Source organism: Carcharodon carcharias, chromosome 5, assembly GCF_017639515.1.
Source record: "Carcharodon carcharias isolate sCarCar2 chromosome 5, sCarCar2.pri, whole genome shotgun sequence".
Classification (NCBI taxonomy): domain Eukaryota; kingdom Metazoa; phylum Chordata; class Chondrichthyes; order Lamniformes; family Lamnidae; genus Carcharodon; species Carcharodon carcharias.
In genome coordinates, this window is record NC_054471.1 from 73,738,875 (window position 1) to 73,756,529 (window position 17,655).

At 38.2% G+C, this 17,655-nt stretch overlaps 1 protein-coding gene across 2 annotated transcripts in view; it reads left to right on the forward strand.

Annotated features, from left to right (window-relative positions):
* The window catches only part of ppil4 (peptidylprolyl isomerase (cyclophilin)-like 4), a 45,130-nt gene that overhangs the window by 11,841 nt on the left and 15,634 nt on the right, over window positions 1-17,655 (forward strand). For both annotated transcript variants that reach the window (XM_041187761.1, XM_041187763.1), the window contains 6 exons: window positions 1,730-1,847; window positions 4,909-5,051; window positions 7,679-7,775; window positions 10,552-10,668; window positions 13,527-13,651; window positions 16,320-16,386. In XM_041187761.1, the coding sequence (XP_041043695.1) occupies window positions 1,730-1,847; window positions 4,909-5,051; window positions 7,679-7,775; window positions 10,552-10,668; window positions 13,527-13,651; window positions 16,320-16,386 (667 nt within the window). The remainder of the gene's footprint in view (window positions 1-1,729; window positions 1,848-4,908; window positions 5,052-7,678; window positions 7,776-10,551; window positions 10,669-13,526; window positions 13,652-16,319; window positions 16,387-17,655) is intronic.

Genomic DNA, 17,655 nt, shown 5'->3' on the forward strand with positions numbered 1-17,655 from the left:
CAGCAGTTAACACTTTGCTTACCAAAAGCTCAGGCAAATATAAAGTACAATACCTAAAATTCATAGTACAAGGAAAAATATATAAAACCTCACATTTCTTACAATTTGTGAACTATTAACAAGCTTATCTAATATCTTTGATAAACCTAAACCATCTGATTGTACACTTTCAATTAAATAGCACTGCAGAATTTAATGTGATCCTTTTGCACTATTCAGTTTAAGTGCTGCCTTTCCTGTCACAGTTTATTATATGCTATTTATAAATACAGAAATAGATTTTTTAGCAAAGCCAAGTGTGGATTTAAAATAAGGGGGTGGTCTTCAAAAGAGTGTACATATAGACTTCATAGAGACTGCAGCAACCCAAGAAGATGTGCCCCTTCAGAGAAACTGGGGATGGTGGGCATCAGCTACATCCTGAGAATTTTTTTTTAAATAAGAAACTGGCTGAATCAAACATAAGTACAAGTCAGACGTACACCATTGGACTAGTGAGAATTTATAAAGAGATATTTGTTCTTTGGTGATGATCTCCAGTTTGTCCTTCATACAAACCTCACAACTGAATATAATTAGAATGCTGGGAACTTTGTATATCTAAAAAAACCCATAAATTGTGTATTCAGCAGATTTATTTTTCCAATTCAAAATGTAACCACAATCCACAGTGCCCTGTAAAATTCACGCATTGGATAAAATGTTGAAAATTTGATTTCCATCTCCCCAACACAGTCCAAATCTCAGCACAGGTAGAAAGTGCAGTAGCCAATTTACACACAGTAAGAGCCAACAAATAGAAATTTGATCTCTCTCAGTGGTACAGGTTGAGAAGAAGTATTGGCCAGGACATTGGGGAGAACCTCCCTGGACGACTTCGAAATAGATCCATGGGACCGTTTGCGTCTACCTGAGAAGTCAGATGTGACCTTAGTTTAATGTCTCTTCCAGAATACGTGTATCTGACAATGCTGTACTCTCTGAGTACTGGTGTGCCAGCCTCGATTATGTGCTCAAATCTCTGGAGTGGGACTTGAACGCATAACCTTTTGGCTCAGGTGAGTGTGCTATCCACTGAACCATGGCGGACCTGGCTCCTTAGTAGTTTCATAGCTCAGATGGAGTTCTGTATCACAGATTTTATCAGTGTACTCTCTTGAATAAATGTCCAGTACCTCAATGACAATATTACTCCCGTTATCATATGTTACTCCAAGAGAACTACAAAATACAGCCACTTTTGCACCAGTGAACTACATGATGCTGTATTTTATCTGATCATTATCTATTCTGCTGTGGGTCATTTTAACTCAACCTTCTGCATGCTTCTTTCATTCCAGCGTCTCTCCTTCTGATCCCTTAATTTGCCTTTTTCTGCCTCAATCTGGGTTTAATATTGCTAGCAGTAGCATGATTTATAATACAGCTGTTTAATACATTACTTTAGTTTCCTACTAAAGCGTGTTTAGCCTCCCAGATGGAATTTTCCTAGGCCAAATGACTTTTTGCTGGAGAATCTCCTTGGTTGTATGGTCTATTTCGCTAGTTGTTTCTCATTGGCCTTAATCAGAAAAGCATACGATTGGATGAATCTGCCTCCTGATTCTTTCCCAGGAATATGCTGTCCTAGAGGGGATAGCCCCTTCTGATTACTGAATGGTGGACTACAGCTGATCATTAAATTGTTTTGCCAATTGTGGTAAACAATTTTTCTTTCTCTACCCCACAGTAAGCTCTATGGAGATCAGGCGAGATTTTTCGAGGCAGAAAAGGTGCCCCGAATTAAACATAAGAAAAAAGGGACTGTATCCATGGTGAATAACGGCAGTGATCAGCATGCATCTCAGGTAGATTAATAGCACCTCTATTTTTAATGTGCAAGTGTATATAGTTATGTGCGTGTCTGGTATTGTAGAATTATTTTTTTAATGAATAATTTCACAATCTTTACAAATTGGAGCCATTGAGGAAATGTTATTTATTTTGGCAATAAATAGCTCTAAATGTAAATTGAACTGATTGTAATGCTCACTTTTTGTTGATTTCTAATTTAGCCAAGTACTATATAAGAAGGTAAAAAGGACGTTAAGATGATTCATAGATGTATCTGTACGTGTCCCTTATCCTGAGTCCGGATGTCTACCTTTCCTATCCACCTAAACATGGAGAAGGTTAACAGCCAGTGGAGGAATCAATTGGTCACTCTACAAACTCAATTCAGGCTCTGATCTCAAACTTGGTAGTTGAACAAGCTTGTAACATAAGCTGGTAACCTCCTTTGTGAGCAAGTGGCTAAGGAAAGGCAGCGCACTTTCTTAATTAAAATTGAAGTGTCAGTGAAAGAGGATACTGGCTGGGAGTTCACTATGAATTTTTTAAAAAGTCCTAACTACCCGATTGTTGTGTTGTCTCTCACTTGCGTATTTGTGCAAGAATCAACACACACATACTGACATACAGCTATGTGTTATAAAACTACATCATGATTACTGGGGAGCAGAAAATAAAAATACTTTAACTTTGGCCTAACCTTATGACTGGATTGTGGCAATATACAATCTATAATTTGTAACAAAGAGAAATTGAGATATTTATCATGATATGAGCTTTCATTAGGTTTGAAAGTGATTTAGCAAAATTATGTTTATAACATAACACAACGGTTAAGTGAAAAGTTGAACATTTAAAAAATGTAGCCAGCCTAAAGGGTTAGGACCAAAGATGAAATTTGTTACAAAATCATAATTCTCCCAGTTTCTCAATGACTTGCACATTTTCTTGAAATTATGAAACCTAATTTCAAATTTTATATTCTGGCATCGAAAGCAACTGTGTATGAGCATCTCATAACAGTTTGGATTTGTGGAATGTGGGGTTGTTGGGGTGTTAGGTCTACTCTGGCATGCTCCATTCTACTCTCCAGTCCAAGTCTCCAGATACTTGTGAACAGTGTCACAGCCGCTCATTAACATGTTGTTTTGCTGGATTATGTTGAGTGATATAGACTGCAGTCAGAAAGTTCACTTTGACACCTGAAATATAATATTTTATGGCAGAGTGAGTATGTATGGATTTCAGCCAAGAAATCTGCATTTTGTTTAAATTCTGCCCTCCAGGGTCGAGGCATTTCTCTAATACAACATTGGGCTGGTGATGTTAACTAAGTTTGTTTGGTAGAACCCTTACTTCTTGAGTCACAAGACTCTGGTTTCAGACTGCACTGCAGGAGTTGAGCATATAATCTAGACAATGAAGTACTGAGAGGGTGCTACATTGTCAGAACTTGCCAGCTTACAGACAAGACAGGAACCCAATAACTTGCCTGCCTGTTTGCTGTTTACGGACTTTGCTTCATTTGAAGATGAATCTTAAATTAGACATTAAAATCTGTTTGGCCTTTGATTAGCATTCATTTTGACTCTTTAAGTGTAACCCATAAGGCTCTGTGATACGCACCCAAAATAACTGTAAGAATAATAAGAAACATAAGAAATAGGAGCAGGAGCAGAGCATTCGGCCTCTTCAGCCTGCTCCATCATTCAATAAGATCATGGCTGATCTGCTTGTGTTTCAAATTCCCATCTACCCTCGATGACCTTTGAGTCCCTTGCCTAACAAGAATCTATCTACCTCTGCCTTAAAAATATTCAGTGACCCTGCCTCCACCGCCTTCTGAGGCAGAGAGTTCCAAAGTTGCACAACCTTCTAAGAGAAAAAAATTCTCCTCATGTCCGTCCTAAAAGGGCAACCTCTAATTTTAAGAAAGCTTGGACAATCAACTTGAATACAAGAATTAAAGCTGCAACTATTTACAGGATCTTCCAAGTTGACCCATGTTTAAGAGCCCTTTGGTTTGTCAGTTTGTTGCCCTGTAGGTTGCTCATGCCCCATTGGTTCAAATAGTGTGTATCAGCTCAAGATTTCCTATGCTGGCCTTGGAATATTTCTATATAGAATCTGGAATTTTTTTTAATGTTTGGGAGATTGTGTTCTATGATTCTCTCTCTCTTCCTATGATCACAGTGTCTCTGCCTATAAGATGTTCCTCTTCAGCACTCCCATCCCGTAGTTGACGATAGAAAGGATGCATCCACAATAGAAAAGAGTGTCCCTGTCAGTTTGAGGGACACATCCCAGGGTAGTGGGCATAGGAAAAGTGGTCTGAAGCACACTCACTAAGGCATGTTAACCATCTTAAACAATGGGTAGTATGGCTATTATTACAATGTTTTTCAGCAGGGGTTGAGTTAAAAACCATTTCAAAGCTACTTCCTGGGTTTCTATTGACAGTGCCTGTAAAGTAGCAATGTGAAGTGCCCGCAGTTCATTTAATAAACCTTATTGCATATTTTGCTAATGCACAGAGCAATGTTTTTTGTAAAATTTTCCTTGCATTGTGGCTTGCAGCTCTTCATCCAACACCCCTCTCCTGTCAAATTGGTACTATCTCAGCATGACTCCTACAATGTATGAACAACATGAGAATGATAAAGAAAAATCACTTGTTTTAGAGGGTCTTCAGAATTCAAGTGAACAAGGCATCATTTAGACGCCTTCCAGCCTTCTTCTGAGGTCCACCTGGTTTATTTAGTTTTCTTAGGGAGTTTAAGGCGATGATAACAGACATTAGCTTGATGGCATAAATTAATTGCTTTTGTGATGTAGGTCCTGGGCAGGAAGGAGGAGACCTCCAGTGCCACAGTGCAGCCTGACACCATGATAAAAATCACATGTACATGGTCAGCACATAGTTTTTCTAGAACCACTCAACCTTGGCCTTGTGGCTATGATGTATCACTGGGAGAATGAAGAAGATATTACAAGTTGAGTCATCACGCTTTTCAAATTCACTGATTTCTACTCACCATCCTACTCTTGTATCTCTTCCCCCTTCCTGACCCCGCCCAGTTTTTGATCACTGCAGGAGAAAACGTGGATTACCTTGATGGTGTACATACAGTGTTTGGCGAGGTGACTGAAGGCATGGATGTCCTTATGAAGATCAATGAGGCCTTTGTTGACAAGGATTTCTGTCCCTATCAAGATATTAGGTCTGTGCTGTTAAATTATATAGGAGAATATACCAAATAATGCATTAACAAGACTTACCTTTTAAAATTTGCTGTAGCTTTTAGATATTAAAGAAAATGCCAGAATGAATGCTGTAATGATCTCAGTAGAGATCAGTAACATTTTTATTATTTTTTTGTTTGTAAATTTGAAAACCCAGATATTTACTGAAAATATGAAGCCAAAAGGTTCACAGTTTAAAACAAAAGAATTTTACTACACAAAAAATCAAACACCATGAATATTAATAACTACAGTCTATCTTAACTGGTCGGTTACGTTAAAGATATTAAAAGTACAATGTTTACAGTTACTTGTACTCTAAACCAAACTTCTTAACTCAAATTTCCTTCAATGCCCATTTGACATACCCTGTCAAAAAACTCAAGTCCGATACTTCTCAAAAATTTGAAGATTAACCACATGATCTGAATACTGCTTCGCAGGTTTGTATAAGTTTTGAGATTTATTGGGCCTTCCATTTCCAGCAAGGTTCTCCCTTCAAATCTCCTCCTACAATCCCACAGTAGTAGACTACCTGTTCAACACAGGTGTGGCCATCTCGTCTTAAGTTGGCCACTTCGGGTCAGAACTCTCCAGGTTCTGAAGTTCTTAACTCTGGAGTCTTCTATCTTTAAACTCTTTGTCTCTTCTCAACTTGGCTATTCCAGAACTACAACTCACTGTTGTAGAGTCCTTCAGTTAGCCAGGTTTTTAAAAACCCTTTCAGCCAAGACACAGAGATTTTCAACTGAACTCTGCTTGAAAGAATTGTTCCCTCAAGTCAACTTGTTCTAAACTAAAACCCTGCTTGAAACAGAACCACACACACAATCTACTCCCTCTATAATTAGCTTCTTGTTGACTATTTTTCTATTGTTTATCTCCCAGACAACTTGGTCACATGATCATTTACTGACAGCAATGTGCTTTACTTGAAATCACTTCCCCAGGAAATCTAATTCTTAAACGTTCCATCGCCCGAAAGCTCACAGGCCATCACAATGCATATAATGTCACAAAACTATTTAAACCTTATTTTTGTCTCATTTCACCTTGCAGTATGATTGAATTTGTTTTAAAACACTGGGTTGTTAAAAAGCAAATTATTTGGACTTCTGACAGAATTTTCAGTTTTTAGCTTCCCCAAAGCCTATTACTGGTCAAATGCAGCTTGTTGCTTCTGGTGGCTGTGACTTGTTCTTCTGTTTAGTTCTTGAAGAACAGTACCTTTGGAAGGTAATGTGTGAAAAGACTGCCTGGGCACCAACGTTAAGATAGATTGTATATATGAACATAATGTTTATATGGAATTTACAGCACAGAAACAGGCCATTTGGTTTATGGTCCACAGAAGTACCCTGTCTTACTTTATTCATCTTATAATCCTTTCACCCACACTTACTTACCTATTCCCCTTAAACAAATCTGTGTTATTTGCCTCATCGACTCCTGTGGCAGCTAATTCCACATTCTCAATCTTAAAATCCATTCGGCCATCAATATTGCTTCTTCAGCACTATCCAAATCATTAACTTTTTAACTTCCCCAGCCTAAAATATTTATACCATTTTCCTAAGCTCCCTGTGAGAAATCGCCTCTGTAATCCTCAATCTTTTCCACTGTTCATTTGTAATTTTATCTATTAACAGTTTTCCTAGTCCATTATGGTCAATTTCTACTTCAAAGTCAGCTGTACCTAAATTTAAAACCCTGGTTTATGACTCATCTCTGCGAAAAGCCTGTCTATCCATGCATCACCGTGTTTTGAAAAACTTTCTGTTATTTGATTGCCTCAAATTGAGCATTTACCCTGGGAAGAGTACATTGATGTACATTATTTTATGGATGTATTCTTATATTATGTTCATGTTATTGGAATAATGGAGTTGATTCTGCAATCTCGGGGAAATGGGTAAGTCGGAGTCATGTAAAACCAATTAATTCCACAAAGGAGTTTGCATTTTGTCATAATTCATCATTTCTCAAGTTTGGAAAGAAGTACCATGTTGTTGGTCCTCTGTGAGATTATGGCAGTAGGAAATACAGGAAGAATTGTCAATGCTTAGTTCAGATCTCCATATTAATGCTAGAAGTTCAAGAGCTGCTGTAGACCTCAGCAATCCTTCAAAGAATCTGCACTTCATAGTTTGCATCTTGTTTTTGGAACTCATGATGAAGTTGTGGTCACCTGAAACTGCACCTTATGTGCTGAGAATTGAAGGACAGCGATAATCAGTTGTTGAAGCAAGCTTGCTGGAGCATGCATTGGATGTTGGGGATTAATTACTTGTTGCTTTCTGTTCCCAAACTTGCAGTAGGCAAATTTCATGAGACATCTGTCATCTAATTACAACTTGCCTTCAGCTGCTTTCTGTTATTGTGCAACTTATTATTTATTAACAGAAGTACTAAGTGCGTAGACACTGTTCAACAAGTGGTGATTATCGTTATATACAGGTTTTGCACTGTGATATAATATAAATGATGACTATTAAGTAGATGTGATGTCAATTCATGCTGTTTCGTAAGAGATACTTGATTCCCGTTCATTTAATTAAAAGGTTTCAGAGTTTGTTTTTTAAAATACATGTCTATTTTATATTAGGATAACCCATACAGTAATACTGGAGGATCCATTTGATGACCCTCAGGGCTTGCAAATTCCAGATCGCTCACCAGAACCCACCAAAGAACAGCTTGATGTGAGTATTTACTTAGACGTTTTCTGTACCCATTGACTTTGGAAAGCTTTTTCTTGGCTTATTTATGCATCTTTTTCAACTAAACTTTAAGACTTTGGCATTGGGACACCAAAGACTCATGTTTTATGTGGCTTTTATATTTGTGCATATGCAGATAATAGGTATTAGCTGGTGTTGCGTGGCGTCATGGAAATGCAGACCAAATGCAGATGAAGTGGGATTAGAGGGTGAGCGATAATTGGAATAGGACACACTAGCATTATTCAACCCTTTTAATGTCCTTAATTTTATTTTCACATTATAAATTCCTATGTCTAAATTTATGATGGGGACTACATTTATAAACTTGCTAAACCTCTTATCAGCAGTGGTACTCCAGTGCCTGTTGTAGATGATAAGTCTAAGTGGTATATTTACACAGTCACTTTCTATTAAAAATGGATATAAGAATTTAAATTTGGAGAACTTAAGTGAAGTGCATGTAGATAAACTAAAACAAATGTGCGTACTCTTAGATGAAAGCAAAAAACTGCGGATGCTGGAAATCCAAAACAAAAACAAAAATACCTGGAAAAACTCAGCAGGTCTGGCAGCACCTGTGAAGAGGAACACAGTTAACGTTTCGAGTCTGAATGACCCTTCAACATAACGATCTGTTGAAGGGTCATTCAGACTCAAAACGTTAACTGTGCTCCTCTCCACAGATGCTGCCAGACCTGCTGAGTTTTTCCAGGTATTTTTGTTTCTGTTGTGCGTACTCTTATTTCTGTTGGCAATATTCTGAGTTTTCTGTAGCTTTTGAATATTTTTGGCTTTTTTTGAATTCATTGAAAACTAAACCTCCTTCAAAATTTGTAAAAACAAGATTATAATTTACAATAACAAGATGCAATTAATATATTTGTGTACTCTCTTAAAGGTAATATTACAAAGGAGTAGAAATGTACAGTGACTGCCCTGTGGTGGCTCATAGTTGCTCTGAATTCTGGAGGTCACTAAAACTACTTATTTACAGTGGAGTTATTTGAAAACGTGAAAGAGTTGAGATGAAGCAATCCAAGAATCTGAATGATCGATTTTTAAAAATAATTTATGGAAGCTTCACATATAGGGACATTGGAATTACTGGATGAAGAAAGACTATGGTTAATCTAGTTGTCCTTTTATGACATAACAAGAATAAAGGAGTTATTGACTAATTATAGCAATCAGTGAGTCTACGACAGACATGAGGTGAGGAAAATCCCCCAGTGGTGAAAAGCTTTGGGAACCATCAATCAAAAGTCAACTGTCCCTCCCAAGCACATTACATTTATCACATGTCATGCCTCAAAATTACTCATATGTTGGAACTCAACATTTTCTGAAGAAATCTTATCAAATTTGCTTTTAAATGAATTAATGATAACTACTCCACTGTTTTGCTAAGGAGCCTGTTCAACAGATTGAACACTTGCTCACTAATGTTTCCAGATTAGTTTTTAATTTTTTCTCTTCAAGCAGAGCCCACGTTCTCTGGTTCTACCATTCTGGACAAAGTGAAATACTTTGCCATGGTTGACATTATCCAATCCCTTTAAAATCCTAAAAAACAACCATATCACCTCTCAACCTTCTCTTTATTTTCCAGAGAAATACTCAATTTTTACGTGACAGCTGGCTGAATTTTTTACTTGACACTTGAGCCAGTATTCATGCTGATTTCCTAAGCTATTGGAATTCTATTACCTTTGGTGATCAAACCAATGCTTCAGTGTTGCTAGAACCCTTTCAGTTTAAAGAAAAACTGTATAGTAGAGAATGGGCAGTGGAAACAGAAATATTCTAAAGCCATGCAGAGAAAGATGTCAGTTTCATTTAAGACTCACGGAGGAGGAATAGCCTTGAGCTAACTTGATGAGAGGGATACATGCAACTCGGCAGGCAGATTCATAAAAGTACTTCAGCTAAATCAAAATCTTTCTGAGAGGAGTGGCAAGGCTGCCAGTGGTATATGCCTGATGGGATGTGGTAGTGAAGATTAGCCAGTCACCTTTAAATGGTGAACAAAAAGCTTTTACTAGTGCTTCATGAAGAATTTTGAGCCTTGCTTATTTACTTTATATTTTTCTCAGTTCTTGATCCATTTTATTGACTTAGAAACAATGCAAATTGATTAAATTGACAAATGATGCTGAATCTGGGAATATTTTGAGTTAGAGGAGGTAGCAGCAGAAAGAATGAAGGTTAAGTTGAAATGGGCAAATGAGTGGCAAGTGAAATTCAATACAGATAAATATATGAGGTACTGTGTACAGGAAACAAAATGAACATTGTGTGGATAGAGCTAACAAAAGACCTGAGGGACTTTAACATGTATCAAATGAATGTGGAACATCATTGAACAAAATGCTAATCAATATTTCTTAACCAGAATGTTACTGCAGTTGCTCAGGGCAGATCGCATCAAATAACCAAATAATGTGATATTGTGATTATGGCCCTAGGCATGAAATGAAAATTGTTAAAAGTGAAATGAGTGGCATGTCTTGAGTAATTTTCCCTCTGAGCTGCTCAGGCTACATGCAAGTCAACATCTTTAAGCTACCGTACACATGCAGCCACACAAAAAGTTTCAGTGAATTGACCATGTACTACAAATAAAGGATTGGAGAGTATGTTGGTCTTGAATGCTGGTGGTAGAGCTGGTATATGGAGAGGATTGTCGTCTTGTGTGTTTGCCATATTATTTGATACTAATAATGTTCTTGATCTTAATTTTTTTGATTCTGTTTAGAGTGGTAGAATAGGAGCTGATGAAGAAATAGATGATACCAAGGGAAAAACTGCAGAAGAAATTGAAGAAGTGCTGGCAGAGAAAGAAGCAAAAACACGGGCCATATTATTGGAAATGGTAAAGAAATTAATGATGATAACTGCTTAAAAGGGCCTTAATCTGTTTTGAGAAGTACGGACAAAGCATTCAAGCTATTCAATGCTTTCTAATCCACAAATGTGAGGGGAAATTATTTATTCATCCCATTGTTATCCACACACCACAATAGACCAGAGGCATGTGGATAACACTCCACCCTTTTGAAATATTTTGATTCAGCATCTCTGTGATATTGCAGCAAAAGCACCTGAGAAGAGTGCAAAAGCACCTGAGAAGAGTGCACATCAGATGAACCAAAAGATTTGTAAGAAAGTTTAGATTAGTTATGCAGTTTAATAGATACACGATAGATGAAATTTAACACTCATAAACATGAAGTTTAGGTTGAAAACATGGTTGTCCATGCATATAAATAAAGGAAGATATGCATTTATATAGTGCCTTTCACATCCTTGGAACATCCTAAGTCCTTTACAGCCAATTAGGTACTTGTAAAGGATAATCATTGTTGAACTGTAGGAAATTTGCTGTTTATGGCACCTGGTTGTGTGCAATGTGACAAATGACCACATAATCTGTTCTAATTATGTTGGCTGAGGGATAAGTATTGGCCAGAATACTGGGAAAAGCTCTCCTACTCTTTTTCAAAATAGTACCATGGAATCTTTTACTCAAGCTGTTGGTTCATTGTCTCTATTTGAAAGACGATACATCGATAGTGCAGCATTCCCTCAGTACTGCACTGAAGTGTCAGCCTAGATTTTGTGCTCAAATCTCTGGGATGGATCGTGAACTCACAACCTTCTAACACAGGTGAGTGTGGAACTGAATCACCAAAGAAGACAGGGAATAATGGTAGGCATTTTTAATGTCCAGACAATAGTAATAAGGCTGACTGAATGTTCGAATCTTAACTGTACCTAAGTTATCTTAATATTTTATGATGCCTTGACCAGTCCACTCGTAGAATATTGTGTGTGGTCACCATGGCCAGAAGCGGTACAGTAAGGATTAGCAGCGCTAATCCCAAGTGTAATGGGGATCAGCAGTGAAAGAAGTTTAAGCTTTCACAATCCAGGGGGTACCTAATTAGAGGATATAAAGTATATTAATTTGTATAGATATGATTAAAACTTGCTTATTATTTTAAAAAAGCCAAGAAGTTAGGACTGTAGACATTATTGTACTGGAAATGAGTGAAACCTAAATTTCGAACAGATACCAAGAAGTAACACTCTTTCTCAAAGTGAATACCTATTAAGATTCTGTGAATTTAATAGAGACAATAATATTGGGGTTAATCAACATACAATTTGTGAAAGTCACGTGAGAGAGGGGGGTATTGGCATTTATCTCAAGGAGGCTGAAATAAAAATGGGTAGAAGTTACACTACAGTTATACTGTGGTCAAGCCCCAATTGGGACACTGTGTTCAGTTACGGGCACAGGAGGGTGCAGTGTAGATTCACCAGCATGATTAATGGGGCTTAGAGGTTTAAATTACGAGGAAAGGTTGCATGGACTATGCTTGTATTCCCTTGAGTATAGAAGATTAAAGGGTGATCTAATTGAAGTGTTTAAAGTGATTAAAGGATTCGATAAGGTAGACAGAAGCTATTTCCTTTAGTGGGGGAGCACAGAATAAGGGACCATAACCTTAAAATTATAGCTGGGTAGTTCATGGTTATGTCAGGAAGCATTTCCTTTACATGAAGGTAGTAGAAATTGGAGCTCCTCCCAAAAGTTGAGATTGATAGATTTTTGTTAGGCAAGAGTGTTAAAGGTTACAAAAAACAGGATAGATAGTTGAAGTTCAGATATACAAGAACACAAGGAATAGGAACAAGCCATACAACACTTTGATCCTGCTCCGCCACTCAGTAAAATCATGGCTGAACAACTAGAATCAACTTCATTTACCATCTCCACACCTCGATCAATCTCCATATATATCAGTTGTGGTTTGATTGAACAGCAGAATAACTGGAGGGGCTGAATGGCCTATTTCTATTCAGGTGAGTGGCTTCTATATCATTGATTTTATATTATGAAAGTAAATGGTCGATCTGGTAGGGTTATCTTTTTAAACTCAAAGCATTTTTCTATGTCACTTCACATTCATTCTGTTTTTAAGAAAGATGATTTATGTAGATATTATTGTTCTTTCATTACCTCTCATAATCTTGGTGATGTTGCTTAAAATAATTTACTGGTTATGCGGTTGTTCATCAGGTGAAAAGAGTTAGAAATATTTGTAACTGTTGTACTCGGAGACTGAAAGTATCAGAAAGCAGTCAGGACTTTTTGTAGGCTGTTTGCTTGTGTAACAAACAGTCACCTGATATAGTATTGAATATAACTTATTTATTAAACATGGTGAGCAGTCTAAGAAAATGTAAATATCTTGTATCTGTAGGTGATGCTGTGGGCTTGACATTCATCAAAAGGACATGAAAAACAACAGTACACAATGTGTAAACATTAGGAAGAAATCAAAATGTCCGTATTAGCTTACTATGGACCAGGTAGTACCTTTAAATACAGAACAAGGTGCTTTACAGACATGAAAATGGATGCTGGCCAAAGAAAAAAAGATTAGGAGGGGGTGACCAAAAGATACATCAAAAAGTGAGTTTTAAGAATGGTCTTGAAAGAAGAGGGGGAAGATGAGATAAATGCCAAAAGTCGTACCATGTAGGTTGATTAATGTTGACTCATTAGATGAGGTAATTAAGGATGATCCTGCCTTGGAGGAAATACCATTTGGATTTATCCATATACTGGTATAAGTTAAAATTAATTATGCTTTGAGATCTTATTGACGTGTTTTTTTTCCAGAATTACTGCTTACAAGACACCAATCTTAATATTTATAGGTTGGAGATTTACCAGATGCAGAAATAAAGCCCCCTGAAAATGTGCTGTTTGTTTGTAAACTCAATCCAGTTACCACAGATGAAGACTTAGAAATCATTTTTTCAAGATTTGGATCAATCAAAAGGTACTTTTTCATTATTACTTCTGTAAATAAGCAAGTGCCTCTTGTGTGAATCTGGTAATGATACAGTTTTATGACATTCAGCTAGTTGCTCAAAATGTTGTTGATCACAGTTGACTCTTAACTATTTTCTGAAGTGGCTGAGTAAGCCAGTCAGTTGTATGAAACAAATAGCAAAAAATAGCAAGAATTAAACTGGACAGACCACTCAGCAGTGCTCTAGGAATCAAATCAGGATATGACAAAGACCTACTCAGTCCAGTGTCCCTTGCAAAGTCATTTTTGTTAACAATTAGGGACTGGTGTGAAAGCTGGGCTATCCCACTAGTCATGCAATAGCCTGCCAATGCCTCACTCTCAAAATCTTACCTAACAGCTGATGTTTCAGACTGTTCCATCACCTTCCCAGAGGTGGGACAAAAGTGAAAGAGGGGGGCTGGCCCAGATGGGGGGTACTTAAGATTGACTCGGGACCCAATTAAGTCTCAACGTTTCGGATTAAAGAAGCCTGCTGATTACCAACTACCCCCACTCTCAATGATGAATCAGTGAAACAGTACTCCTCTGTGTTGGACACAACTTAGTGGAAGCACTTTTAGTAGAAAGGGTGCAGAATGTAACTCTGGTTTGGGGAGTTTGTTGCCCATCACAGAGTAGCTCATTGGCACCACCAGTGACTGAACTAGCAATGTTCTGAAGGAAATAGGTGCCAGATGAGGCTTGTGTAGTTGGTAAGTGAACCAACAGGAAGAATAACCGACTTGACCTCGTCCTCATCAGACTACCTGTCGCACAGTGTCTGTCTAGTAAAACATTGATAGAGCAACCGTCGCACAGTCTTTGTGGAAGTCAAGTTTGATCTCCACACTGATGATACCGTCCGAAGTGTCATGTGGCTCTACTACAATGCTAAATGTGATGGATTAAATACAGATCCAGCAACACAAAATGGGGCACACATGAGGCACTGTGGGTCATCAGCAGCAGAATTGTATTCCATCACAACCAGTCTATCCCTCACATCATCAAACTTGATGACTAACTCTTGTTCAACGAGGCATGTAGAATTCCAGAAGCAGTACCAGGCATACCTAAAATAAGATGCCAACCTGGTGACGACAGGCACATACATGCTATAGAGTTAAACAACCTCACAACTAATGAATCAGGACAAAGCTCTGCAGCCCTATCATATCCCATTGTGAATGGTGTTGGACAGTTAGGCACATTCGCAAAGATGGTGAATTCACCACATAAGTGCAATAGAAAAGGCTGAATTATTTGCAAACATCTTCAGCCAGAAGTGCAAAGCATTTGATCTTTCTCTGCTAAGATTGGTTTTCAACCTATTCCATTTAGGCTGAATCCACTGGACACAGAAATGCAGTGTTACAACATCCCAGCTATGGTACTGAAGACCTGTGCTTCAGAACTATCCATGCCCCTAGCCAAATATTAGACTACAGATACAACACTGGCATCTAAGGGACAGTGAGCAAACTTGCCCAGGTGTGTCTTGTCCACACGCAGCAGGATAAATCCAATCTAGCCATTTATTGCCCCATCAATCTCCTCTCAATCACCGACAAATTGATGGAAGATGTGGTCAATATTGCTATCATAGGACACTGACTCATCAATAACCTGCTCACTTGTGCTTAGTTTGCTTTCCACCAAGGGCACTCAGCTCCAGACTTCATTGCAGCCTTGTCCAAATGTGATGCAAGAGCTGAATTTCAGATTTGAATCGTAAGTAACTGCCCTTGACATCAAAGCAGCATTCAAATAAATGTGGCACCAAGGAACCCTAGTAAAATTGTGGGAATAAGGAGAAGATTCTCCAATGGCTGAAAGATATGAAGGATGAAGGTTGCCAATCGTCTCTGTGCCAGACCATTGCTGATAGAGTTTCTCAGAGCATTACCCTAAGCCCAATTACTTTCAGCTGCTTCCTCAGTGAACTTCTCTATATTATAATGTTGGAAGTGAGAATATTTGCTTATGAATGCAGTGTTCAATTCCAATCATAAATCCTCAGATAATGAAGCGATTCAAACCCCCTCCCCACTCTGCTGCATTCAGCAAGAACTGGCCAACATCCAGGCTTGGGCTGATAAGTGGCAAATTACATTCATACTGTGCAAAGTACTAGGCAATGACCATCTCCAACAAGAGGGGTTCTGTTTTAATGGCATTACCATTGCAGAGTCTCCCAGCATCACATCCTGGGTGATGGGGGACAGTTGCCATTGATCAAAAGCTCAGCTGGAACAACCACATAAATACTGTGGCTGAGAGAGAAAGTTAAAGGCTGAATATTCTGTGGCAAATGTCTCAAAGTCTCTCCAGAACTTAAAGGAACAAGCCAGGAGTGTAATGGAATAGTTGCATTTTTATATTCAAATATCTGCCTTTATATAGTGCATTGCATGATCTTAGGATGTCCCAAATCACTTTGCAGCGAAATAACTACTCTGGGTTACTTTTTACGTGGCTTACTTTAAATAAACAAAGCCACTGAAGAAAACAGATAAGAATGGAGGAAGGAAGAAAGTAATGTGAGTGTTCCTGTGCCCTCTTGCCATATACCGTTGGGGAATGTATGGCTGAGTGTGAGGTTTACAGGTGAGGTAAAAGTCTATAGTTTAACTTATCAACATCTGTTCCACAGCTGTGAAATCATAAGAGACTGGAAAACTGGAGAATCTCTTTGCTATGCCTTCATTGAGTTTGAGAAGGTAAGACATCACACTTTTTAACTGTTTTGCAGTTTAAATTCTGAGTTTTTAAAGCACACTTTACAACATTGCTAGTTTTTAGTGTATTTATTTACATTTTAATTCAAGTGGGATTTTATATTTTTCTAGTTTGTTGTGAATCAAAATCTCAGCCGAGAATTTCCCCACCAGCTGTTATAAAAGTGTCAGGTTGGCAGAAACCGCATAGATGGGGTTCCTGCCTGTCTTTCACTGAAGTTACACTGGCTAATTGTGGAAAAACTCCTGAGGAAATTTGCAGCATATTTCCATGATTATTGGTGGCAAAATACAGATCCAGCCAGTCGCAATCAACATCTGATGCATAAGATAGAGCAAATACCCTGTGTGCCAAAGTACCACTGAACACAGCGCAAGTGAGATAGCTGATGAATCTGAATTTGTTTAAAACAATGGGACAGTTTCCAAGCCACCAAATGCCTTTCTATCTTGTGTGAATAGAAATTACAGTGAAGCCTGAATAAATGGGCATTCTTCAAAAGTGCATTTATTGAGAGACCCAGATAATTTGCATAGTTATCATTTTGCATACCAGATAGGCTTCAGTAAAATGGACAATTCTTTACCCAGCATTCATAGTGTCAGAGAAACTCCTCTATCTCTGGGACAGAGATGTGCAAGCATCCAATCCCAGAGATGAGTGGTTTATCTGCCACTGTGGATGCTTCACTGTCAACAGTTCTATCTTTCAGGAGAGATGTTAATTCTGTTTATGTGGAAGTAAAAGATCTCACAGCACTGTTTGAAGCAGAGCACCCAGTCCTCTCAGTGCCTTGGCTGAAATTCCTTTTTTACTGAACACTGCGAAAATACAGACAAACCATTCACTCATTTCATTTAGCTGATTGCAGGCACCTTGACAGCTGTATTTGTTTCCACAACAACAAAGTGACTGGACCTCAGTGTATTTAATTTGCCATGAAGTTCACATCAGCAGTCCCCAGAGATTCATAGCACCTCATCCAAGCGTCAGAGAAACCGCTACCCAGCAGGAGAATGGTACTGTGAGCCCACTTTCATCTCAGAATGGCTCCAGTTCCTTTTTAAAAAATAGTATAAGCTCATATTGTGCCCTGGTCATGGACAAGTTTGTTCCTGAACCTTTCCATTTCTACCAAAAAACCCTCATGGTGGTCCCAAACCTGCACCATCCAAATCGATCCCCAAAATGTGAGAGTGCAGGTCCCTGTCTCATTGTTACTAAAGCAAGGGACTTCCAAAGAAAGCTCT